Here is a 27,877-nt window from a genome sequence, read left to right as displayed (position 1 = left end):
CAGTTACTTTTCATAATGCTGAATCTCCAGTACATGAAGACAGACATCAAACCATACTCACCAGCTGCAAAGGTTTTACCACCAGATTAGGCTTCTTGAAAATCTTCTGTTCTGGTTCCTTATGGTTTTTTGAAGGGCAATCCCAAGTAGTCTCCTTGATAACAGCAGTAGACAGTGAATTTCTAGGGGGACTGGACACACAAGCTTTGGCTTCTGTTTTCTTATCTGGTTGAACTAAAAATGAATTTCTGACTGATGACACAGCTCCATCTGAAATGACCAATAGAGAAGCCCATGTGTATCTATTAAAATAATCTGTCAACTATTACTAAGCACATTCTATGTATCAGGCACTGGGCAGATAATGATAGATATGAACCTGTCTTTGCAGACCTTTCAATATGGAGAGACACAAGGGAATTTCCAGATGGGAAGAGATCTTACATTATTTATGTTGAGGGCGGAGGTTGGAAGAGGAGTCTGGTAAGGTTTTTTAAACTTTGGTGAAAGGTTTTATTTTTCAACATCCTGATTTCAATTTATTTCTTGTTCAACTCTAGCTATGAACAGTCACTGTTGCTTAATGTACAATATAACTACTTGTACTACTAATGTACAATGGAACCTCAATGTATGTAACCACTTAATATTCCATAATACAATCTCTTACTTTTTAGGGAATTCCCAAACCAATCACATATTTTGTTCAAATTTATATGTTTATGACAATTATAAGAGGTTGACACACTAAAATGGATTCCAGATAGACATAAAACCATAGCAGCTCCTACAGAAATACACTAGTAACTATACAAAAATGTAGGCACAAGGATACTGAACACTGTATAGTTTATAATACAAAAAAAGGGATACTCTCTACATGTCCATTGATAGGAGACTGGTTAAATGGACTATACTGTACTTACATAAAAGAATTACATGGACTGCTCAGTGCTCAACAACCGGGTTAAGAGCCACTGAACTACCTAGTGTTTCCCCGTGAGAGCATCATTTCAGAAAATGTATTTCTTCAGAATTATTAAAAACTCTAAACAATGAAGAAAGCAAACTTTAAAAACTCAGATTTTAATACAGCAGCATTATTACAACATACATCATCAGGAAGGAGGTCATTATATACAAAACATTTTCAAGGCTAACAGGTGATCTGTTTGGTTGATGTGGTTACAATTAAGGTTGTTACCTAAATGATGCTTTCCTTTTCCTTGTCCTTACAGAGATAATTAAACACCAGGTTTGCATCATACTGTAATACAACTCACCAGAGGCTAGAGGCTTCATATCAGCATCAAACACCAGCAAGTCTTGTTCTCCTTCCCTGAACTCAACATGGAGAATGTCACTAAGAGCTCCAACAAGCTCTATTACATTTAAGAAGCCCAGTTTTTTGGGTGAAAGTTGCTCTTTAAAAATTAACTGTCACAAAAACAAACAAGAAAACAAAACAGGAATATAACATATACAGATGCTTCATGGACAATGCTTTAATTTGGACTTGGACTCCAAACTACATTTGTAGGAGTAAATTCAGGCATTCAATAAACATTTGCTTCCATGTGAGTGTAACACAAACCAAGCAACCTATAATCCCTCACCATAAACTTCTAGGCCAGCTTCAAGTTCCTTTTAGAGCACATGGTAATTAAAAAGAAAATTAGAAGACATTTTTACCTCTCATGTTTCACAATGTATGATTATAAAGCAAAAGTCTTAAAAAAGAGGGGAACACACAAAATACAGAAATCATAATAAAACTGTTGATATTTCTCTATGTTCACAGAAAGAATATTCACGACCACTTTTCACATGCAATAAAATAATACTATTTTTAAATGTTTCCTTAAAACTATGCTTATTATTTCACCCTTGAAGTTGGGATAAATAGGCAAGTGTAAGTGTATTTTCTACAGCACACTGATTTTCTTACCCTGGAAAAATGAAGAATTATACCAAATAGAGACAGAAGAGAATATATGTAAAAGAAATAACAAGTATGTCTGGTTTAAACTGCACAGTGAATTAGTTAAGTTTGTCCTGGCTAATAAAGTGTGTGTGTGTTCAGTTGCTCAGTCGTGTGGCCGACTCTCTGTGACTCCACAGACTGTAGAGTCCACCAGGTTCCTCTGTTCATGGGGTTTCTCAGGCAAGAATACTGGATTGGGTTGCCATTTCCTCCTCCTGGGGATCTTCCTGACCCAGAGATTGAGCCCACGTCCCTTGCTTCTCCTGCACTGGCAGGAGGATTCTTTACCACTGCACCACCTGGGCCTAATTAGATGTTGGTAGGAAATAAATCCTTGCCCTGACTCACTCACCTTGGAGAAGATCAACAGGAACACAGTGCAAACACTTTTAAAGGACCGCCCCTTGACAAAGGGTGGGATGTCTTAGTTTTAGAGGCATTTTATTGAGACAAGGCACAACAATTAGAAGTAGTGTACAATGAAAGAGATGTCAAACCCGTTGCTTTATCATGTATTCCCTCTTCTTTACAATTAAAGCAAACAAACAAACCCAACTTTCTGCTTTAAGAGTCAGAAAAATAAACCAATACATTTCCCCTCTTCATAATAACAGAAACAGCTACCAGAAATCTAACTGTAATAAAAGAAATTGAATGTTGGCTTACATATATTCATTAAAAAGACAACAGACCATCAGACTACACAAGTATAACTCCATCTGTCTTAATCTAATACTCTTATGTTTTCACTCATGGGTATCACCAAGTTGGTAAGTTCTAGCACTGGAGCTTATTCATATTCCTCATTATTTACTGCTCATGTTTGCCTTAAGCAGAGAGTAACTCGGAGGCTGATGCTTCTCTCTGCTTGTTTTAGTCTGTAAGTTGTGTACTACCTGTGGCATCTGTCTGATGCTCAGGCCATAACTTCAGGAGTTGAACTCTAGATGGAATCTGAATTCTCTGAAGCAATTTCTTCTCTCTCTTCTTCTGTTGTCTCTGAAAAACTGATCCTCAGCTTTGCCAGCTCACGACTATCTTCAGGAAGCACACCTTTTCAAAGACTATAGGTTTTCCTACCATAATCTGCCACAGTCTCTATGTTCCATCTTCAGAACCACTGGCATAGAGTTCTCCATCAGACCTAAACCTCACAGTGAATGGGACCAAAGTGTCCTTTGTAGGATTCTAATTCATCTTCACTATTATAATCATATTTATAAGGTTTAAAACCTTCACATGCTGCTACAAGAAATTCTCAGGGCAAAGAGATGCAGAATTGATGGCTGCAGGAGCTTCATACGATTTGAGTCCAAACTCACTGCACTATGAAAAGCAACAGATGGTCCATACATCATTACCAGGCACTCCCTGGGACTACACCCCATACTACTGAAGACATCAAAACTTAGAGAGTTCACCTCTGTCATAGTAGTGTGATCCCGAAGTAGAACGGTTTTATCGCCCGCTGAAAGGATCTGTTTATCACCACAGGGCCTTTTTAATACCAGAGGTATGACCATTGATTTCCTTAGGTTCTGTCTGGAAGACCATCTTGTCATCGTCCTTGGACCTGAAGAACATGGACACGAACAGCACTCCACAGGCATCCTGAATGCGGAACACCGGCCTGCTGCATCACATGTCTGCCAGCATACCAGCCAACTCAGTTACCCTCAGGGGCTCAAGGGGCTTGGTGCTCACTGGCCCTGCCAGTTCCATCTCCACCTTCTCAGTCACTGCCTCCAAGCCCAAAGGGTGGGATTTCTGCAGTGCCTACTTCTTGTTGGTGTAATGCTCTCAGGTCCAAGTCAACTCTTTATGACTTCTCCCAGGACACTTGCAAATGTGGTGCCCTGTATCAGTCAAGTCATAGTTTAAAACAGTCATTATATAGCCAATCATGAATATCCTGAGAGAGAAAGAACTGGTAGAGGACAGAGGAAGGGTGGTAATGAATTAGATTTGGTACCTCTACTTACTTCTTTGTACATTACATACTATGGCTTCTTTCCTTTTTATGTTCATTAGTCTCTTTAAGGGTTTCTTTACCTTCTCTATAAGTGCCTAGTACTATGAATGTGCAATTCAGCTGAACATAAGACTAGGCTGGGAAGGATTTTTTTAAATATAAGTTATCAATTTTTTTGAATAAGTGATATTTGCAAGTTTTTTAAAGGTATATAGCAAAAAGTAAGTCTCCAGTCCACTCTCATTTCTCAGCTGACCAGGAGAGCACCTCCTTGGAGGTAAGCACTACTAATAGTTTCGTGTGGAAACCATCACCAGCAGATTCTTGGGTGAAACTTGCCAGAAACTGTCAACACTTGAATATACATCATCCTTCAGCATAATAGATTACACCTGTTGTATTTTTTAATGAGTTAATACAGAGATATTTCCAAATCAGTACGAAACATAGTTGAGTTTTGCTTTGTGATCCTCAGAATCTTTTAGTACATTAGTACATTAGTACCATCAACTGATATATCAGACACATTGCCCTAATACCTGTGTTATGCTATCTTCTCTATATACTCCCACCATAAGGAAGCAATTGACGTTTATTTCTACTTCCACTCTCTTCCATCTCCAATCCATTTTAGTTATCTTATGTTTTTCTAAGAGTTTATGTTTTCAAATATATTACATGATTTAATTTTCTCAGAGTAGATTTTGCAGATGACACTTTCATAGTACAAACTCTATTTTTCGCAAATTGGTAGCTGGACCCAGAGGCTTGATCAGACTCATGCTCCATCCCTTTAACAAAACTATTGGTGATGTCGTATTCTAAAAAGAACACATAATGTCTGGCTGTCTCTATGTTGGTGCTGTTATCGTAGCCATTATTGGTCAATGCCTGATTTACTATTCATTCAGAGTTTTAATACAGTGATATTCTAACTCTATCAATTCTTTTTTATTATTTAGTTGGAATATTTTATAGAGATATGGTCCCCTCATCTGTTATTTGGTTACCCAGTCCTACCAGTTCATTCAGGAAAGACAGGATAAGTAACTGGCTCTTTCTCTTTATTTACCATTTTTTAAGAAAATGAATTAGTTCTCCATCATCTTCCATGATAACCAATTAGTTTTTAACATCATATGAACTCACAAAATTAAACATATTGGATGGGCTTAAGTTCAGTTCTGTTCAGTTCAGTCACTCAGTCATGTCCGACTCTTTGTGACCCCATGAATCGCAGCACACCAGGCCACCTTGTCCATCACCAACTCCCAGAGTTTACCCAAACTCATGTGCATCGAGTCAGTGATGCCATCCAGCCATCTCATCCTCTGTCATCCCCTTCTCCTCCTGCCCCCAATCCCTCCCAGCATCAGGGTCTTTTCCAATGAGTCAACTCTTCTCATGAGGTGGCCAAAGTAGAATTGGAGTTTCAGCCTCAGCATCAGTCCTTCCAATGAACACCCAGGACTGATCTCCTTTAGGATGGACTGGTTGCATCTCCTTGCAATCCAAAGGACTCTCAAGAGTTTCTCCAACACCACAGCTCAAAAGCATCAATTCTTTGGTGCTCAGCTCTCTTCACAGTCCAACTCTCACATCCATACATGACCACAGGAAAAACCATAGCCTTGACTAGATGGACCTTTGTTGGCAAAGTAATATCTCTGCTTTTGAATATGCTATCTAGGTTGGTCATAACTTTCCTTCCAAGGAGTAAGTGTCTTTTAATTTCATGGCTGCAATCACCATCTGCAGTGATTTTGGAGCCCAAAAAAATAAAGTCTGACACTGTTTCCACTATTTCCCATGAAGTGATGGGACCAGATGCCATGATCTTCGTTTTCCGAATGTTGAGCTTTAAGCCAACTTTTTCACTCTCCTCTTTCACTTTTTTTCACATATTATTTTTACTGTTAATCTATATAATTAATACAATATATATTTTTAATATTTTATCTTTGACCTTAATAAATTCACTCATTAGTTCTAATAGGTTTTCATGGATTCCTTAGTATATTCTATGTAGACAATCATGCTTTCTACAAATAATGAGAGTTTCACTTCTTCAAGTTTTTGTACCTTTTTTCTTATTTTATTACACTGTCTAGGACCTCCAGTAGAACACCAAATTAAAGCAGTGCAAATGGACATAGTAGCCTTGCTGATTTTAGAGGGAAAATCTCCCCTATTTCACCATTAAATATGACAAGTACAGGTTTTTCACAGCTATCTTTCATCAGACTGAAGAAGTTCTATTCCTATTTTTGTAGAGTTTTATTGCAAATGGATATTAAGTTTTGGTAATTCTTTTTCTGCATCTACTAAAATGATCCTAAGACTTTCTTCCTTATTCTGTTACCATGGTAATTACATCAGTTCCTTTTGAGATGTTACTCCAACTTTGTATTGCTGGGGGGAAGATATCCTCTTGTTTACATACTGCTGGATTAAATTTACTAATGTTCTGTAGTATTTTTTATTCTATGTAATCATAAACATGATCTAATTGGGGGTTTTTTGGTAATGTCTATGTCAAGTTTTGGTAGCAGGATAATGTATTTATGGAAAATACTCCCAACTCATTCTATTTTATGAGAGAAAGTATGTATGATTAATAAAATCTCCTCCTTAAAAGTTAGATGGAATTCACCAATGAACCATATGGGCCTGGAATTTTTTTCTTCTTCTCCCTTCCTCTGTGGAGAGGTCTTTTTGTTTTTTATTGTTTTTAAATAACAAAAATTCATTTCTTTGATACAGGGATATTCAGATTTTCTATTTCATCTTGTCTCAGCTGGGTAATTCGTGTCTTTTGAGGAATTTTTCCATTCCATTAAGTTGTCAAATGATAGGCACAGTTATTCATAAAATTTTATTGTCCTTTTAACATCTGTTAAGATGATAATGATATAATCTCTTTCCTGACATTGGTATTTGTATCCTCTTTTTTCCTAATTTAACTAGCTAATGGTTCATCAATTTTGGGATCTTGCAATGAATCAATATTGGCTTTCTTAATTGCTGCTATTGTATTAATGTCTATTCTTAATTTTATCATTTCTTTTCTCCTACTATTTTGACTTTACTATTTTCTCCTACTATTTTGTAATTCCTTTTTCTTTTTTAAAAAATGAATTTATTTATTATAATTGGAGGCTAATTACAATATTGTGGTGGGTTCTGCCATACATTGACATGAATTAGCCACGGGTGTACATGTGTCGCCCCGTCCCGAACCCGCCTCCCACCTCCTTCACCATTCCATCCCTCTGGGTTGTCCCAGTGCACCAGCTTAGAGTGCCCTTGTTTCATGCACCAAACTTGGACTGGTCATCTATCTCACATATGGTAATATACATGTTTCAACACTATTCTCTCAAATCATCCCACCCTTGCCTTCTCCCACAGAGTCCAAAAATCTGTTCTTTATATCTCTTTTGCTGTCCCTTTTGCTGTCTTACATATAGTATCATTGTTGCCATCTTTCTAAATTCTATATATATGCGTTAATATACTGTATTGGTATTTTTCTGACTTACTTCACTGTGTATAATAGGCTCTAGTTTCATCTACCTCATTAGAACTGACTCAAATGCCTTCTTTTTAATAGCTGAATAATATTCCATTGTGTATATGTACCACAACTTTCTTATCCATTCATCTGCCAATGGACATCTAGGTTGCTTCCATGTCCTCGCTATTGTAAATAGTGCTGCAGTGAACATTGGGATACACGTGTCTCCTTCAATTCTGGTTTCCTTGGTGTGTATGCTCAGCAGCGGGATTGCTGGGTGGTCTGGCAGTTCTATTTCCAGGTTTTTAATGAACCTCCACACTGTTCTTCATAATGGCCATACTAGTTTGCATTCCCACCAACAGTGTAAGAGGGTTCTCTCTTCTCCACACCCTCTCCAACATTTATTGTTTGTAGACTTTTTGATAGCAGCCATTCTGACCAACGTGAGATGGTACCTCACTGTGGTTTTGATTTGCATTTCTCTGATAATGAGTGATGTTGAGCATCTTTTCATGTGTTTGTTAGCCATCTGTATGTCTTCTTTGGAGAAATGTCTGTTTAGTTCTTTGGCCCATTTTTTGACTGGGTTGTTTACTTTTCTGATATTGAGCTGCATGAGCTGCTTGTATACTTTTAAGATTAATTCTTTGTCAGTTGCTTCGTTTGCTATAATTTTCTCCCATTCTGAAGGCTGTCTTTTCACCTTGTTTATAGTTTCCTTTGTTGTGTAAAAGCTTTTAAATTTAATTAGGTCCTATTTGTTTATTTTTGCTTTTATTTCCATTACTCTGGGAGGTGGGTCATAGAGGATCTTGCTGTGATTTATGTCAGACAGTGTTCTGCCTATGTTTTCCTTTAGGAGTTTTATAGTTTCTGGTATTAAATTTAGATCTTTAATCCATTTTGAGTTTATTTTTGTGTATGGTGATAGAAAGTGTTCTAGTTTCATTCTTTTATAGGTGGCTGACCAGTTTTCCCAGCACCACTTGTTAAAGAGATGGTCTTTTCTCCATTGTATGTTTTTGCTTCCTTTGTCAAAGATAAGGTGTCCATAGGTACATGGATTTATCCCTGGGCTTTCTATTTTGTTCCATTGATCTACATTTCTGTCTTTGTGCCAGTACCATACTGTCTTGATGACTGTAACTTTGTAGTATAGTCTGAAGTCAGGCAGGTTGATTCTTCCAGTTCCATTCTTCTTTCTCAAGATTGCTTTGACTATTTGAGGTTTTATGTGTCTCCATACAAATTGTGGAATTATTTGTTCTAGTTCTGTGAAAAATAGTTGGTAGCCTGATACAGATTACATTGAATCTATAGATTGCTCTGGGTAGCATATTCATTTTCACTATATTGATTCTTCCAACCCATAAACATGGTATATTTCTCCATCTATTTGTGTCATCTTTTATTTCTTTCATCAGTGTTTTATAGTTTTCTATATACAGGTATTTTGTTTATTTAGGTAAATTTATTCCTAAGTGTTTTATTATTTTTGTCACAGTGGTGAATGGGATTGTTTCCTTTCTCATTGTTAGTATATAGGAATGCAAGGGATTTCTGTGTATTCATTTTATATCCTGCAACTTTAGTATATTCATTGATTAGCTCTAGTAATTTTCTGGTGGTGTCTTTAGGGTTTTCTACGCAGACATTCCTCCTCCTTTTTCTGGCTTATTCAGGTAGACCTTTAGGTCAATGATAATTTTATACCTTTCTTTTCTTCTAATTTAGGCATTTTATTTTAATTTAGGCATCTTAAAGCTATAAATTTCCCTTTTAGCACTGCTTCAGCTGCATCTCACAATTTTTGATATGTTATATTTCAATAGCATTCAATATTTCAATAGCATTCAATGGAAAATACTTTCAAATTTCCCTTATTCTATCTTTAATAAACTGTTTAGTTATATTTAATATTTTACCAACAATAGAAAAGAAAATGAAAAAGAATATATACATATATATATATATTTGAATAACTTTGCTATACACCAGAAACTAACACAACTTTGCAAATCAACTATACTTCAATTTAAAGCAGTAAGTTATTTGGAAGAGAACTGTTTAATTCCCAAACTTTCTGGAGGGTTAATACTTAGGGAACTCACTATATTGATCTGTAATTTAATTCCAATTAAAGTATTGGAATATACTTTAATTGGAGTATCTTAAAGAACATACTCTAAGATTTCAGTATTTTGTTTAGACTTATTCTATAACCAACTACATGGTCTGTCTTGGCAAATGTATCTTCCAAGTATACTTGAATACAATGTGTATTCTGCAGTTGTTGGGTACAGTGTTCTATAAGTCAAAAACAGATCAAGATGATAGAAAGTATGGCTCAGATTTTCCATGTCCTTATTCATTTTTTTGACTATTTTATCAACTGCCAGAAAGAGAAAATCCCTATAATTGTGGAAGTTAATTCATAATTAATTCTGTTAATTTTTAGATCATTTATCTTAAAGCATTATTAGGTGAATACACATTTGACCACTCTGTCTTCCTGATTAACCCTTTATAATTACAAAATGTCTCTCTGTCTCTGATAATACACTTTTCCTTGAAGTCTCCTTTACCTGATTTTTTTAAGTCAATTTTTTAGTTCTTTTATGCTTATTATATATATATCTTTTTCACCTTTTACTTTCAACCAATTTATGTCTTTTCTACTAATAGTATATTTCTTATGCATAGCATTTAGTTGCATTCTGCTTTTTCATATCTCATAACTTCATTAATTTTAATATATACTCCATTATATTTACGAAATTATTAATATAAGTGGATTTACAGATACCATTCTTTAAATTGAATATAGTTGCTTTACAATGTTGTGTTGGTTTCAGGTGTATAGCAAAATGGTTCATTTCACATATACATATATATTTTTTTCAGATTCTTTTCCTTTTTAGGTAATTACAAGATATTGAATACAGTTCCCTGTGCTATACAGTAGATCCTTGTTGTCTACTTTTTTCATATATATTAGTATGCATCTGTTAATCCCAGATATATCCCTCTTTCCCTTTCCCCTTTGGTAACCATAGATTTTCTATGTCTGTGAGTCTGTTTCTGTTTTGTAAAGAAGTTCACTCATGTCTTAAGATTTCACATAGAAGTGTTATATGATATTTGTCTCTGACTGACATCACTTGGTATGATAATCCCTAGGACTATCCGCGTTGCAGCAAATGGCATTATTTTATTCATTTTATGGCCAAGTAATTCCATTGTGTGTGTATGTATATATATACACCACATCTTCTTTATCTATTCATTTGTTGATGGACACTTAGCCTGCTTCCATGTCTTGGCTATTATAAATAGTGTTGCAAAGAACACTGGGGTGCATGTATCTTTTTGAATTATCATTTTCTCTGGTATATGTCTAGCAGTGGGATTGCTGGATCATATGGCAGCTCTATTTTTAGTTTTCTAAGGAACATCCATACTGTTTCTCCATAGTGGTTGCACCAATTTACATTTCCACCAACAGCACAGAAAGGTTCCCTTTCCTCCACACCCTCTCCAGCATTTATTTATAGATTTTTTGATGATGGCCATTCTGACTGGTGTGAGGTCATATCTCATTGCATTTGCATTTCTCTATTAACCAGTGCTGTTGAGCATCTTTCAAGTGCCTGTTGGCCCTCTGTATGTTTCTGAAGAAGTATCTGTTTAGGTCTCCTGCCCATTTTTTGATTGGGTTGTTTTTCATATTGAGCTGCATGAGTTGTTTGTATATTTTAGAAATTCAGCCCTTGCTGTTCATACTGTTTGCAAATATTTAATCCTATACAGCTACCATTTTTGCTATTTAATTTCTGATTCCATCTGTATTTTATTTCTCTCAAAATTTGTTCCTCTGTTGTCTTTCAAGCAAAAAAGCTGAACAGTAAACCCATTCTTTCTTTGAGTTTATTAGGTATTTTTATACAATTCCATTTTAATGTATCTAGTGGCTTTATACCTATAACTCTGCATTACTTATTGTTCTCTACACCCTTAACTCTTCAGTATTACTGTACTACTTCACAAAAAAACACAAGAACCTTGCAAACTATACTTCCATGCACTTATTGCCCCTTTGTCTATTCAAAGCTATGGTTTTTCCAGTAGTCACGTATGGATGTGAGAGTTGGGCTACAAAGAAAGCTAGACCACTAGTTAGACCACTTGGTACTGTCCTACAGGTCTCTCCAATTCTCCGTTTGTTTTTCTTTCCGGCCATGCTGCACAGTTTGTGGTATCTCAGTTCTCCAGCCAGGGATCAAACCCAAGTCACAGCAGAGAAAGTGCCAAATTCTAGACACTATGCCAGCAGGGAACTCCCAGATTCTGCTATTTTTTTTTTTTTTTTTTGGCTGCACTGGGTCTTCGCTGCTGTGCATAGGCTCTCTTGGGTTGTAGTAAGTGGGCTACTCTCTAGTTGTGGTGCACAGGCTTCTCGTTAAGATGACTTCTCTTGCTGCAAAGCATGGGCTCTAGGGCTTCCATAGTTAAGCTTAGTTGCCCCACAAGAAGTGGAATCTTCCTGAAGCAGGGATCAAACATGTGTCCCTGGTACTGGCAGGTTGATTCTTAATGGCTGAACCACCACAAAAGTCCCCAGGTTCTGCTTTTTAAAAAATTTTTTTCATTTATTTTCTCTCTCTGTTCTTCAGATTGGATCATTTCTACTAATCTGTTGGGGTTCACTGATGCTTTCTTCTGCCATTTCCAATTTGTTCTTAAGATACTGTAGTGAAATTACTTCAGATATTTTATTTTCAGCTCTAGAAAATTATTTGGCTTTACAGTTTCTTTTTCTCCACTGAGGTTTCTTATCCATTTGTTCAATATGAATACATATTGCATTATATTCTTTTTAATGTGGTTTTAAGAATTCCTTTAAAACCTTTTTGCTAACTTCAACATCTGCATCATCTCAGTATCAGTTTCCATCGATTACTTTTTCTCTTCACCAAGAGTCACATTTTCTTATTTATTCAGTAATTTTCGCTTGTATCTGGGACATCATAATAGGTAAGCTGTAGACTGTGGAATCTTTTATGCTTCTTCTGAGAGTACTGCTTTTCGCTTAAATTTAATAGGGAGTTAACCTAACCTTAAACTCAAAACTCTGACCCCCTGTGTTGGGCCACAGCTGAAAGAGATTCAGTTCTTTCAGCCTTACTAGGCTTCTGCTGGTCTGCCCCAGGCATGTGTAATTCAAGAATCAGTCAGAGATTTGAGCAGAATTTACGTGCAGAACTTGATGCTCCCTCTCTATCCCATGATTTCTTCCCTCATCTTCCAACTGCTTGGCTTCCCTGGTTGCTCAGATGGTAAAGAATCTGGCTCCAATACAGGAGACCAGAGTTTGATCTCTGGGTGGGGAAGATCCCCTGGAGAAGGGAATGGCAACCAACTCTAGGATTCTTGCCTGGGAAATACCATGGACAAAGGAATCTGGAGGGTTACAGTTCATGGGGTCGCAATGATTTCTTTCGTCATTTTTCAACTGCTTATGTAGCTCCAACTCAGAGGCAGGTAAAACTTTTGATTTCTATCCAGTTATCAATTCCAAACTATGTATGGAGCCCAACATTGGGCCCAATTCCAAGCAAATAAAAAAGGTGCTATTCTCTCCTCTCTAGGTGCTGACTCCTTAACAATTTCTGCCTGCTTTTGAACAATTTCTAGTACCTTCAGAGAGTAATTTTGTATATTTTGTCCAGAATTTATAATAATCATCAGGACTGTTCCAATGTAGGCTACTCAGACATATTACCTTAATTTATTTGCATGCCTAAGTTTCTCACTAGATTTCAAAAATCTTAGTGACAGAGCCTTTCATACCTGGATACCCAGTGCCTCCCTCATTTCCTTTTGACTTTCACAATGTACCTCATTTTTATCTACTGGTTTTCTTAGGGCATCAGCTGTTCTATTTTTTGTTCTTGTAATCTTTGAAGTTTAGCCTTCATTTCTGAAATTTTTTTTGTTTTATTTATAATTCTTTCCTGAGTACTTTCCTGAATACCCTTCACTGTATTCCCAAATTTGTATAATTCAGATTTATGCTGTTCTTTCATGTTTTGTATCACTTTATATTTTTGAAAAAGGTTTCAGTTTTTATCTGTATTAGGGACATGTATTTCTGACATGCTCCTATTATCAGTAGATATGCTGTTCTGTTATTTAATCTCTTTTTTAATTCAAACAACAATGCAATTTGACCCAGAACCTCTTCTGCTGCATATTTTACGTGAAATTCATTTTCCTGACTTGTAGGACATCATTCTGGATTACTTTCTGCTTCACAGAGCTCCTCCTTCCATTGTTTTTGTAAATTGTTTAAAAATACAGTAGGTTAATTTAGAAATTTCTTGGCTCTTTTCCCTTAATACTACTTACACCTAAGACTCCTCTTTTTCTTCTGTTTGTATCCTGCTCAATTTTTCAATAGTGTCTGTAAGGGAGCTCTGGCTGGTCAGTTTCAAGAATTCACAGGAGCTATGGTGCTCCAGCCCCATTCAACTCTTACTATGAAGCACTTTCTGCTATTAGGTCAAAATAACACACAGTTTCAGTTATAGTTTTCAAAATGGCTTGCTGTACATTCTAGTGAATGAAGTAAAATGAAGTGAAAGTCGTTTAGTCGTGCCCGACTCTTTGTGATCCATTGGATTATACAATCTATGGAGTTCTCCGGGCCAGAAGTGAATACCTGATGGCTATTTTGTAGTTCTTCTATCTCATAGATCCATTAGGGCTCCTGTTTTCTCCTGGCACAGACACTGATATCATGAGGCTTTTGTGGCGGCTGCTGATTACTCTCCAGCAATTATTTGCAGAGATATATTACCTAATTTTGTTATAAATACTGTCTTTGGATTTTCTGTTTGGCCATCTAGTTCTCTATGTGGCTTCTAGCTCTCTATGGGCTTCTCTGGTGGTTCAGATGGTAAAGCGTCTGCCTGCAATGTGGGAGACCTGGGTTCGATCCCTGGGTGGGGAAGATCCCCTGGAGAAGGAAATGCAACTCACTCCAGCATTCTTGCCTGGAAAATTCCATGGAGGGAGGAGTCTGGTAGGCTACAGTCCATGGAATCACAAAGAGTCAGACACAACTGAGCAACTTCACTCACTCACTCTCTATAGGTGGCACTTCAGGAAGATCCAAAACCTAGGCTGCCTCTGCACTATCTTCCTTCAAGTAGCAATTTAACAAAAGATCCTGAAAGAATGGCAGACTGTTGTCCAAGTATTTCAAGAGGACAAATCACAAGGTAGCTTTTATATCATGTTGGATAAATAAAGGCTTAGTATTTCTACAAGTTAAAATAAAGATTAAATTAAATCTATACTTATTATATATTTTTAATAATAATGTTGAATTTCTGCAGAAGTTTGTTTACTAAGAAAGGCAAAGAGCTTTCCTGTAACATTAAAAGGTTTGTTTTACAGACTCACAGAGAACAAACTTATGATTACCAGGGGCAAAAGGTATGACTGGGGTCGGGGGAGAGATAGGGAGTTTGAGATTGACATATACACACTGCTGTATTTAAAATAAGTAACCAACAAGGACCTACTGTACAGCACAGGAAACTCTGCTCAATATTCTTTTATAACCTAGATGGGAAAAGAATTCAAAAAAGAACAGATACATATATATATATATATATATATATATAACTGAATCACTTTGCTGTACACCTGAAATCAAAACAATATTGTTAATCAACTATACTCCAATATAAAATAAAAAAACAAAAAATCCTGTTTAAAAATGGTTTGCTTTAATTTCTCCAAAATTGTTGACTTGTAACCTTACTCCATGAATCTTTAATACAGGAAGCTACTTTTGCTAAAACATTCATGGTAGGAAACTATTCACTTTGAGTTGTGAACCTGGCATAGGAAGTTTATTTTTACCCATAAATTTTGTAATAATTAAGTCATATACTATTACTTTATTACTCTATTTTACACTTTATTCTGTAATTTCATTATTAGATAAATGACTTGACTTCTTAATCCAAAAGATAACAAGACTGTTTAAGCTTTCTCTCATGGGCCTATTTGAAATAAACTTTGAGGCTTTAAAGGAGTCATTGCTTTCATTCATAATGTGAAATTAAATTCTCTGCATTAAGGAAAGCTGCGTGCCGAAGAATTGATGCTTTTGAACTGTGGTGTTGGAGAAGACTCTTGAGGGTTCCTTGGACTGCAGGGAGATCCAACCAGTCCATCCTAAAGGACATCAGTCTTGAGTGTTCCCTGGAAGGACTGATGTTGAAGCTGAAACTCCAATACTTTGGCCACCTGATGCGAAGAGCATACTCATTTGAAAAGCCTCTGATGCTGGGAAAGATTGAGGGCAGGAGGAGAAGGGGACGACAGAGGATGAGATGGCTGGATGGCATCACCGACTTGATGGATGTGAGTTTGAGTGAACTCCGGGAGTTGGTGATGGACAGCGAGGCCTGGTGTGCTGCAATTCATGGGGTCGCAAAGAGTCAGACACGACTGAGCGACTGAACTGAACTGAACTTGAGGGGTGATGTGTATCTTTTCTAAAAAAAGCTTTCTTCTTTTTCTTTTACTATGACTTTTAACATTTACCAAACAATTACTATGCAGCAGGCACCGTTCTAATTATTTTAAGCCATTTAAACTTCTTTACAAAACTGTATCAAGTAGATAACATTATACACATCATCTGTAAAATAGCACATAGAGTTGATCTATCAATCATTACGCTCTATAGTATCTCAAACAAACTTGTTCATATGTACAAATATATGATAATGTTCATGGTATAGCAGTTAAGAGTTAGGATACTGAAGTCTGAAGCTAGGCTCCTAGGATTTCAAACCCTGGCTCCACTCATTACTGGCTACCTATTTGGTAGGCAAGTTACTTTTCCATGCCTCAGTCTGATGTAAAAACAAATGGACTACTATAAGAAAGGCATTCTGAATAGAGCCCACCACACCTACCCCTTTTTTAAAATTAGGCATATGGCAGTATCTTAATTGTCATTCTGCAATGTGATTTTTTTTCACCTAACATGATGGGTTCCAAAAATGATCCATGTTGCATGGGTGAGCTAAATCTTGACTGCTTATTTTTTCTACTACATATTACTCCATTATCTCAATTTATTTATCCATTCTCCTATTGATAGACATTTAATTTATTCCCAGTTTTAAACCACGCTGCAATGTATGTGTCATATGTATGTCTTCATGTGCACCTTTAAGAGTTTCTCTAAAGTGCATCTATAGAAGTGGAACTCCAGAATTATCAGGGGTGCATTCTGTCAAGTAAAGTCATATTGCCAAAGAGGTTCTGTCCCACAAGCAGCGCATGAGGTATCCTATTTCTCCATATCCCCACTGACACTTGCTATTATCAAACATGAGAAACAAATTAACTCTTATACTAATTATATAAAAATAGTGGCAAAGATATTCTTTCTATGCATAAACAAGTATTTATTAAAAATCTTATTCTTAACTCTTTGAGTAAAAAAGCAGCTACCAAAAGGCAAAACAAAATGTTTAAGTTCTAAAGCACAGACTTGGAGGATCCAAGGAGTAGCAACAAAATTTCCATCAAGCATGAGAAATATATGCAAGCCATAAAAAACCATGATTAGTGAAAAAGAGCTCACTCACCTCAAACTCTCTAAGCAATTTAGAAATAAGCAAACCCTCTGGAAACCTGGATACAACCTAATAAATAAAAAGTGAAATACAATATAAATAGACACAATGGGAATGCTGGGTGACAAAATATCAAAATAAGAAAGTATAAATTTACATAGCAACAAAGGCAAAAATAACATTATTATTAAGTGAATGAATTAAAAGGCACAGTAATTTTTAAAAATCAGCTTCTAGTTTTAAAAATAACAACTCAAAAAAGGCAGTGAATTCCAACATTTCCAGAGTTGAGAAATCATTCCTGCATAGAACAGCAGTGCCACGACTCCTCAGGAATTCCTAGAGTTCTTAGCTCAGCTAACATATTTAGCTTTAGCTCATGTGAAATAAATATTCTATGGCATAATTTCAAGCATTTTAAAGAGCAGAAAAGAAATACCATGGACACTACAGAAACACTGGAAAACACAGTTAAGCAAAGATACTGGCCATTGTTGTCCACATGCACACAAAAATATCTTTAATATGAAAATCAGGTCATTGCTTCTCTAGATTTTTAATATCATCTCGTAGACTTCTTTCCATACCAGTAAATACGGATCAACATGTTTACTAGTGAAACTCAACTGGCGACTGTGGGGCTCTTGGGCACAGAAGTCTTTCCACGTCCCCCATTTCTTGTAGGGAACAGACTCTGGCCTCCATGACCTTCCCTGAGTTCCAAAGAACAAATCTGAACAGTTGTCAATCCAGGAAGGGACAGGGTAGATGCAGAGTCAAGGGAGGAACAGTCAAGAAACAATAGTGCAGCCCTGAAACAGGGTCCTCCTGGTTTCTTCTCAAGGGACATACATAACAATGTCTTTAAGCTCTTTATAGAATTAAAACTATTTCAGTTTTGTTGACTATGCCAAAGCTTTTGACTGTGTGGATCACAACAAACTGTGGAAAATCAAGAGATGGGAATACCAGACCACCTGACCTGCCTCTTGAGAAACCTGTATGCAGGTCAGGAAGCAACAGTTAGAACTGGACATGGAACAACAGACTGGTTCCAAACAGGGAAAGGAGTTTTTTTCTTTTTTTTATGTTCCAATTAAAAGCTGTCCCTTTATTAAATACCCACAAAGTTCCAAACATTGTACAAAATGTTAAAACATTTATTCATACTCTTTTGAAGAAAAGTTGCCTGTTCTGCCACACTCATTTTTGCATGATGTTGACATTTTAGCTGTATATGTCAAGGCTGTATACTGTCACCCAGCTTATTTAACTTATATGCAGAATATATCATGAGAAATGCCGGGCTGGATGAAGCACAAGCTGGAATCAAGACTGCTGGGAGAAATATCAATAACTTCAGATATGCAGATGACACCACCCTTACGGCAGAAAGTGCTAAAGAGCCTCTTGATCAAAGTGAAAAAGTTGGCTTAAAACTCAACATTCAGAAAACTAAGATTATAGCATCTGGGCCCATCAATTCATGGCACATATATGAGGAAACAGTGACAGACTTTATTTTGGGGGGCTCCAAAATCACTGCAGATGGGGACTGCAGCCATGAAATTAAAAGACGCTTACTCCTTGGAAGAAAAGTTATGACCAACCTAGACAGCATATTAAAAAGCAGAGACATTACTTTGCCAACAAAAGTCTGTCTAGTCAAAGCTATGGATTTTCCAGTAGTCATGTATATATGTGAGAGTTGGACTATAAAGAAATCTGAGTGCCGAAGAATTGCTGCTTTTGAACTGCAAGGAGATCCAACCAGTCCATCCTAAAGGAAAGCAGTCCTGAATATTCACTGGAAGGACTGATGCTGAAGCCAAAACTCCAATACTTTGGCCATCTGATGCAAAGAACTGACAACTCATTTGAAAAGACCCTGATGCTGGGAAAGATTGAAGGCGGGAGAAGGGGATGACAGAGGTTGGAAGGCATCACCAACTCAATGGACATGAGTTTGGGTAAACTCTGGGAGTTGGTGATGGAGAGGGAGGCCTGGTGTGCTGCAGTCCATGGGGTTGCAGAGAGTCAGCCACGACTGAGCGAGTGAACTGAACTGAGAATTAAAATTCAATATATAGAAGGTGTCAGCATTCTTCATACCAGGAAAGACCACCTAAGCCAAACTAAAACAACTAGAGAAGCTCATTAAGATTAACCAAGATTAAAGGAAGAGCAGGACCTTCACACACCCCTATCTTATCAGCAACCCCACCCTTGAAGCACTGCCTTAAAACTCCTCACCAAACTCCCTGGGTTGGGACACGGTTTCCAAGGCAAAAGCCCACACTGTCTCCCTTTGCCTGGAAAAGCCATAAAGCTGTTCTTTTCTACTTCATCCAAAACTTTGATTTGCACCAGTGTAGAGAGGCTGAGCTTTTGGCAACACTAAGCTATAGTTTTTTCAAATATTCAGTATAATTAAATTTACTTGATCAATTGTTTATGGTTATTTCCTATCTCTCATCATCACAAATACCACATAATTATCTTCATATTTGCATTCTGCACACTTATACAAATATTTTTAGGATAAATTCCTAGGAGTGGACTTATTCTATCCCAGTAAGGTACAAAAAGCTTTCTGTTTTCCAAGACTTTTCCAGATACTATATATCTTATTAAAAATTCTAACTCAAGCTTCAGGAAAATATAAAGTAAAAACTATTTCAAAATCCTGTGACCCAGAGACAGTTATTTGTTGCATTTCAGAAAACATCTTTTCAGAAACCTTTCTATGCACACACACACTCATATTATTCATGATTTTACATGAAAATACAATACTAAACAAATTATTCTATAAATCCTGTTTTTAATGTCCAACAATATGTCAAGAAGATACTTTCTTGTAAATTAATCAAGATAATATAGAAACTTTATGAGCTGCATGATACTCCCTAGTTGAGTGGATAATGTAAGCAATCCTTTTTCAATGAACACTTAACTTTTGTCTAATTTTTTGTTACCATAAAAAAAGTCATATTGGACATTCTTAAATTGTTGGACACTTAGTCTAATGTCGAAGCAAAACAACAGGGGCCTGAATGCACCAAGGTTTTTGCATTTCTAATAAAACCACAACAGCTGAAACAGAATAAAATAAGGCAGTAAAAGCTGTAATGGCACTCTGACCATTCAAATCACAATTAATAGCTCCCACCAAAATTTTGGGCTTCCCTCATGGCTCAGCTGGTAAAGAGTCCGCCTGCAATGCAGGAGACCCAGGTTTGATTCCTGGGTCAGGAAGATCCCCTGGAGCAGGAAATGGCAACCCACTCCAGCATCCTTGCCTGGAGAATCCCATGGACAGAAGAGCCTGGCAGGCTACAGTCTATGGGGTTGCAAGAGTCAGGCACCACTGAGCGACGCACACACCAAAATTTTAAGTTTACATACCCTTTGGCCCAATACATAACTGCTAAAGAGCTTTCACAAACTAATAAGGAAAAACAATAAATTAGGCCAAGGGCATGAACAGGCAATTCACATAAGAAACATAAATGGCTATGAAGCACACGAAAAGATGCTCAATGTAAAAATCAAGAGGTATTAAGTTGAAACAAGATGATTAGATAGTGTCATTTCATTGTCAGTGGGAATGTAAATTTGATCAAACCTCTTAGAGGGCAATTTAGCAATATTTATCAAAACCTAAAATATTCAATACCTCTGGCAACTCTACTTCTAGGTAAATGTTCAAGGACATTAACTGCAGTATTTTTTAATAGCCAAGACTAGAAATAACCCCAAATGTTAACTGATAACATTATACAAGTGAAATATGGTATATCAACACAATGGGATACCATGCAGTATTCAGAATAATATTTGACATACATACATATAAAACTGGTATTGGAAAGACCTTGAACTGCAAACAACGATTTAAGGGGAAGAAAAGAGAATTTATGGAGGAATTACAGTTTCTTAATAACTACATTTAAACTTTTAATTAATTCTTTTTTTATGATCTTAAAAGATTAGCCACTCCATTTGCAGTATATATGAAAAGATCAAGAATAAATATAAAACTAAAATACTTGTAAGCAAGTAAAATTAACCATAAATGATACCTAAATGTATGATCAATTATTCCTATCCATTTCCCAAATACAAAAAGTACTTACAAATTTTATCTTATGTTTTAGTTCTGGATTAATAGTCCCTCCAGGTCCAATTTGTGCAATAACTGATTTGAAGGTATTCTCCAACTATGAAAAAAGGGGGGGAAAAGTTCAAATTATAGTCAAAAAAAATTTTTTTAAGTCAAAGATAAATCTGAACAGTAAATAAAGGAAACATCTATCAAAGAAAACATGTTTCAACCAAATAGACTATTGTTATTAAGAAACACTGTAACATTTCATACTCTATAAAATATATTCAGAGTAGGTGGACTCATTATAAGACTAAACATTGACATTTCCCAGGATAATTAGCATTCTCCATACGTTTAGAATCTTCAAATACAAAATCCCACACTCTTACCCAGAAAAGATTGTTACTAATTTTGTTTATAAAATTATTCAGTGTTTATTAAACACATTAATGCAGGGAAGAGATGGGATGAATGAAGGTCCCTGGGAGCCAGGGTAGTGGCGGAATGTCTCGCCCTAAAGAGCCGGAAGGTGAGCTCTTCCACTGTCACAAAAATAAAGGAGGAAAGGACCAGTACGGATTCAGAAAGGCTCTGTAAACGTAGGGTCAGGAGGTGGAGAGAGTCACCACCTGATAGCTTCAGCATTCCCTTTTTGAGTTCAGAAGCAAGGCCCACTCAACAGCATAAAAGGGAAGGGAGCTCAGATAGTTGAGAAAGTAGAAAAATAAAGCTGAGGAAATAATGGATGGTTATTTAAACTCATCAAGTAGGGAGTAAAGATAGGTGAGGCTTGAGTTAAGACAGTAGGGGTCAGAGGATTTTAGTAGAAAAAAGTCAATGGTATAGAGAGGTCCCAATGGGGTAAAAAAAAAAGAAAGAAAAAAAGACACTGCATGGGAATAATTGAAAAAGTAAGCTGGAAGCACAGGAGGCTAGGAGTAGACAGTATCATAGAGCATAACCAGACACCAAGGTCCAGTGAAGAGCCACGTAGTGGAGACCTGAAACAGAATGAAAGATCATGAAAAGAGAAAAAAAAAGAAAGACCATGGAGTTATATATAAGCTGCTAAGTAAATGTAAAAAAAACACACATATACATATATATACACACACATGTTAGAAAAGACACAAAAGTATAAAGAAAACTACCTAAAATCCTATCACATAAACACAATCACTATTTGTTTTTTCCTTTTAAACTTTTATTTTTTAATATTTCTTCTTATTATCTCTTGGCCTGCCATTACTTACAAGGTATATGAACTTATAAGGTTTCTTCATCTGAAAAATGAAGATAATCTCTGTCTCCTAAGGTTGAGAGGAAAGTGGGATCTGGGAAGGGGGGATTCCTAAGACTGTATAACTAGCTTTCACAAAATGCCTCAGCCTTTGGTCTTAGGTTTATATTTCTTCCGGAACTGTCATGAGATAATTCTCTAAAGCTCTTCCAGTGAACAATAAAAGAATCTAAAGATAACTGATTCTTCACATCTCAACATACTCCCACCATTTGAAGATTCAATACAACAACTTATTATCACCAAGTCAGGTATTTCAGGTGACAAAAAAGTGTCACCTTTGACAGCGTCATTCCTCTCAAGACACTTACAATTAAGTAGAGAAATGAGATAAATGCATAAACAGCTATAACCTTAAGGCTGACTCTGTGTGTGTGTGTGTGTGTGTGTGTGTGCGTGTGTGTGTACGTACTCAGTCCTGCTGAGTACCTCTTATGACCCCATGTACTGTAGCCCACCAGGCTCTTCTGTCCATGGATTTCCTAGGCAAAAATACTGGAGTGGATTGGCCATCTCCTCCTCCAGGGGGTCTTCCCTACCCAGGAACCGAACCTGTGTCTCTTGCACTGGCTGACTGTTAGCGCCATTAAAGAAGTACAAGAATGCAGAAGAACATATTATACCAAGTCATACAGAAGGCTTCCTTTTAGGAAGGCCTTGAAGGATGGAGGATATTGTAGAAAAAGGTGGCAAGGTGGGGCAAGGAAGGTAAAGGAACTTGATAAACAAAGGAGAAAAGAATGCTACAGTTTGCCTGAAGGCATCAGAGAAGTAGTAGAAAACTGAAGAAAGCAGGCTGAAGCCATAGTGTGGCAACTCCTCAAATGCCAAGCTAAGGAGTTTTTCTTGGTGACATAGACAAAAACTGGTATCAGAGATTTTTAGCAAAGGAGAAATATTTTCAGAATTTTAATCTGGCAGCAGAAAATTAGACTGGTGCAGTGCATGACCAGTTAAAACACCATAACTCTCAGGGCAAGAGTTTTAACCAGGGTGCCAAGGGAGTAAGAAGAGAAGGAGGAGATAATCAAAAGAGGATTTCACAGAAACTAGGGAAGAATATAATAGGAAGGAACCGATGATTCTACAGGGATGAAAAAAAAGAGACCAGGGAAACAGCCTCAATGACCTCAAGTTTTATGCAGAAAACTAAAGGATCTTAAAACACAGAGGCAGATTTTTGATGGCTTTTAACCAATTCCAAGAGTTTGGGAAACTAGGAGAGAAGTAGCAGGATGGTGATTATAAGCATGAGTTCTCTCTATGGAGCGTGGCTTGTGACACAGTCAGCAAACTATGGCCCGTGGGTCAAAACTGGCTAAGAACTGTTTCAGCATTTTCAAACTGCTGGGAGGAAAAAAATATATAATTTTTGTGACACATGAAAATTTTATGACATTCAAATGTCAGTGTCCATAAATAAAGTTGTATTGGAACATGGCCATATTGACTCATTCATATAGCTTTTTAACTTATTTACTTTTAATTGGGCAATAATTGCTTTATAATATTGTGTTGGTTTCTGCCATATATCAACATGAATCAACTATAGGTAAACATATATATCCCTTCCCTCATGAACTTCCCTCCACCTCCCATACCATCCTACCCTTCTAGGTTATCACAGAACACTAGATTTGAGTCCCATGTCATTCAGCAAATTTCCACTGGCTATCTAATTTCACATATAGTAATGTGTATGTTTCAATGCTACTCTCTCAGTTCGTTCCGCCCTCTCTGTATTCACAAGTCTGTTCTCTACGTCTGCATGTCCACTGCTGGTCTGCAGATAGGTGCGTCAGTACTGTCTCTCTAGATTTTACATATATGCATTAATATACAATATTTGTCTTTCTTTTTCTGGCTTATCCCTGTATAATAGGCTCTAGGTTCATCCACCTCATTAGAACTGAGTCAAATGGGTTCCTTTTTATGGCAGAGTAATATTCCATTGTGTATATGTACCACAACTTCTTTATCACTCATTCATATACTGTCTAAGGTTGCTATGAGGGCAGTGATTGGTAGTTATAATGCAGATCATTAGGCCCTAAAAGTTTCAAATACTACCTGGTCCTTTTGAGAAAGTATTTGCCAAGCTTGGGTTAAGATGTCAAAATGATAGACTCTTAGCTAAGAACAGAATGCATCTCAAGATAAGAAAAGAGAGTTTTTTTTGCCTCAAGCTAGAAGACTAAATTCTGCTGACTTTATACTGAATGGGGTGAGGTAGATCTATTAAAGTCCAAGTAATCTTGGAAATATCTGTAAGGAGAGGTTAATAGTTACAATGTGCAAGGGCGGGGAGTTAAGAGTAGAGGTAGGGCTTCCCTGGTGGGTCACCGGTGAAGAGTTAGCCTGCCAGTGCAGGAGACACAGATTTGATCCCTCATCTGGGAGGACCCCACATGCTTCGTAGAAACTAAGCCTGCGGGCCACAACTATTGAGCCTGTACTCTAGAGCCTGGGAATGGCAGCTACTGAAGCCCACGAGCCCTAGAGCCCATGCTCAGCAACAAGAGAAGCCACCACAATGAGAAACCTGAGCATTGCAACAGGGAGTAGCCTCTGCTTGCTACAACTGGAGAAAAGCCTGTGCAGCCAAAAATAAATTTAAAAAAAGAGTGAGAGGCAATCAGTGATTAACATGAAGAAAGTAGTCAAGAGGGGACCCTGAATTCAACAATGCTTTAGTCTCAGATGCCTACACACCAAACAGAAAAAAATGGACAATAAATCAAGTGAACAAAGGATTATAAAAGGGGATAAAGATGGAAAATAACCCATTTTATATATATATATATATATATATATATATATATATATATTCAGATAGGAGCCTACAGGACCCAAGAAGAAGCAGAGAAGAGCTCTGAATAAAAGATACACTCCTCAGAAAAATGGACAAAGATATGAAAAGGCAATTGATTTAAAAAAATTAACATGAGCTAGCCAGTAACAGAATAAAAGTTCAACCTCTAATAAACAGATATTAATAGTCACATATGGTTATTTGCCTATCAAATTGGAATATTAGTTTTACAATAATGCTCATTTATTCACTCAACAAATATGTACTGAACACATACTACGCACTTCACATTGTACTCAGCACTGAATATACAGGGGTAAATAAACTAGGTATGATCACTGCCCTCATGGAACTTTCAGTCTAGTGATGAGAGACCACCAGTCATATAACTACATAATTACAATTATGATAAAGATTATGAAAAACCCACAGACTTGTCATAGAATACTATATAGCATCAAAGTGTCAAATACTTTGTCAAATATAGTGTCAAAGAATACTATACTTGAAAGTATTAGGAAAGCAATGGGAGATCTACCTTAGACAAGGGTTGGTAAGGAGGGAGAGGTCAGGGGACAGTGTTCGGATGAAGCATCAATTTATACTGAGTACTAGCAAAGGTACAAATTAAAGCAGCCCATTCACAAGCATCTTATGTGAATGTTAACTGAAACAAGTTTTACGGAGGACAATTAACTACACACATCATGAGTCATAAAAGTACACATTTCTTTAGATATAGTGATCAGTGGTGGTGGTTTAGTCACTAAGTTGTGTCCGACTCTTAGAATCCCGTGGATTGTAGCCTGCCAGACTCCTCTGTCCGTGGAATTCTCCGGGCAAGAATACTGGAGTGGGTTGCCATTTCCTTCTCCAAGATGCAGTGATTACTTATCTAGAATTTTATCCTATGGAGAAACTGAGGGTTTGTACAAATTTGAGTAAGATTTTCAACAATAGGTTATGTTTAATAGCAAAAATAGCAACATCCTAAATCCCCAAGTTAAAAAATTATGGCATATCCATACTGCCATTAAAAATTATGTTGTACTGCAATATTTAACAATGTGGAATATTCATAATTCATAATCCTGACTTTAAAAAGCAAGTCACAAACCTGGACCAGAATAATGCTAATTTTATTTTCTTTAAAAGAAAAAGTCAACGTTTCTGGATAGTAAAAGAATAGGTGATTTTCATTTTCTTCTGTGCTTTTCTGTATTGTAAATCTTTTGCAATCAATTTGTATTACTTTTGTAATAAGAAAGTTTTGTAAAATGTAAGACACCTGGGTGATATTTAGAAACTTGAGGGTGGAAGCATTTTGGAAAGAAGATGCATGAAGCTAAAAGCAGAAAGAACAGAAGTAACATCTTTAGAAGAATATATTGCAGACCGTTTGGCCATATGGTAAAACATTAATACATTTCTGATTAAGATCATAAAACTGGCACAGACACACACACACAGAAGTGACGCTTTCAACTGCTCAAATATTTGCTAAGTATCTCAACTGACTAAAAACTAGGTAAGTATGGAATCTGACTTGCCATACTAAAAATTTCATCTGAACTCATGGAAAAAATAGGCAGGGAAAAGCTACTCTATGTTGACCAGAAAATGTACGTTTCAGAGAACTACATAACTGTGTAACATATCCAGTTACTTGTTGAGGTTACTCTTTTGAGACAGTTGAGCCAGGTCACCAAGTAAAATTTTAAAAAGTTTCTTTTCTTAAATAAATTTTTAAAAAGCTTCTATTCTTATATACAACACCAATCACAGAATCTAAATCATGTAAAAACTATCAACTGTTTGAGTGCAAAAGTCAGTTGCAAACTAACACCCAGCCCTGATTTTCAATTCACTCAAGAGCAGAACTTTGTTTATAATTCCAGGTTTACCTACTTTAAATCCCATGTTGAATATTACAATGAAGTTTTTCTAAATGTGGGGTAGGACAGGGTACTGTGAAGTAAAATTATTTTAAGACAGGACAGGAAAATTAAACATAAAATCTCTCTCTGCGCATTTGAGCTATTACTTGCTTTAGTGTGTACTGTATGCCTGAATTATACATTAACTAGATTCCCTTAGAAGACACAGGAATGCCCACTTTGGAAAAAAAAAAAAAATTTTCCTTCTGGCTCCAGCAAAGTAACTCCCTAGGAGACAACATTCCTTTCTCAATCCTCTAGGGGGTCACAACAACCCACTATTCACCTTGTTGGACTATGTAAACTTCGATGTATAACTCTTGGTCTCAAAAACTGATTTAACTGTGCCTTGACCTCTAACAAGTGGAATAGTCTTCAGAACTTTCTGAAAGACCTCCTCGTGGGTTATAATCCTCAGGTTGGCTCCAATAAAATTTCCCATTTCATTCTTAGATCAACTATTGATTCATTTTTTTTCACTGACAGTACTCTTGATTGTAAAGCTAGAGAACAAAGAAATACCGGATCCCTGTACTTGAACCAAACACTCTTTCAGTCAATAACCTATTAACT

The 27,877-nt window shown here is 36.6% G+C and overlaps 1 protein-coding gene and 1 pseudogene across 2 annotated transcripts in view; both read right to left on the bottom strand.

Annotated features, from left to right (window-relative positions):
- TDRD5 (tudor domain containing 5) overlaps window positions 1-27,877 on the bottom strand; it is an 86,162-nt gene that overhangs the window by 31,005 nt on the left and 27,280 nt on the right. For both annotated transcript variants that reach the window (XM_061383348.1, XM_061383346.1), the window contains exons 5-8: window positions 21,284-21,367; window positions 17,157-17,213; window positions 1,284-1,437; window positions 62-270 (exon numbers count right to left, since the gene is read on the bottom strand). In XM_061383348.1, the coding sequence (XP_061239332.1) occupies window positions 62-270; window positions 1,284-1,437; window positions 17,157-17,213; window positions 21,284-21,367 (504 nt within the window). The remainder of the gene's footprint in view (window positions 1-61; window positions 271-1,283; window positions 1,438-17,156; window positions 17,214-21,283; window positions 21,368-27,877) is intronic.
- Window positions 1,444-6,592, bottom strand: LOC133228046 (serine-threonine kinase receptor-associated protein-like; annotated as a pseudogene).

This window comes from Bos javanicus, chromosome 16 (genome assembly GCF_032452875.1).
Source record: "Bos javanicus breed banteng chromosome 16, ARS-OSU_banteng_1.0, whole genome shotgun sequence".
In the NCBI taxonomy this organism is placed as follows: domain Eukaryota; kingdom Metazoa; phylum Chordata; class Mammalia; order Artiodactyla; family Bovidae; genus Bos; species Bos javanicus.
This window is presented reverse-complemented; position numbering and strand designations above follow the sequence as displayed.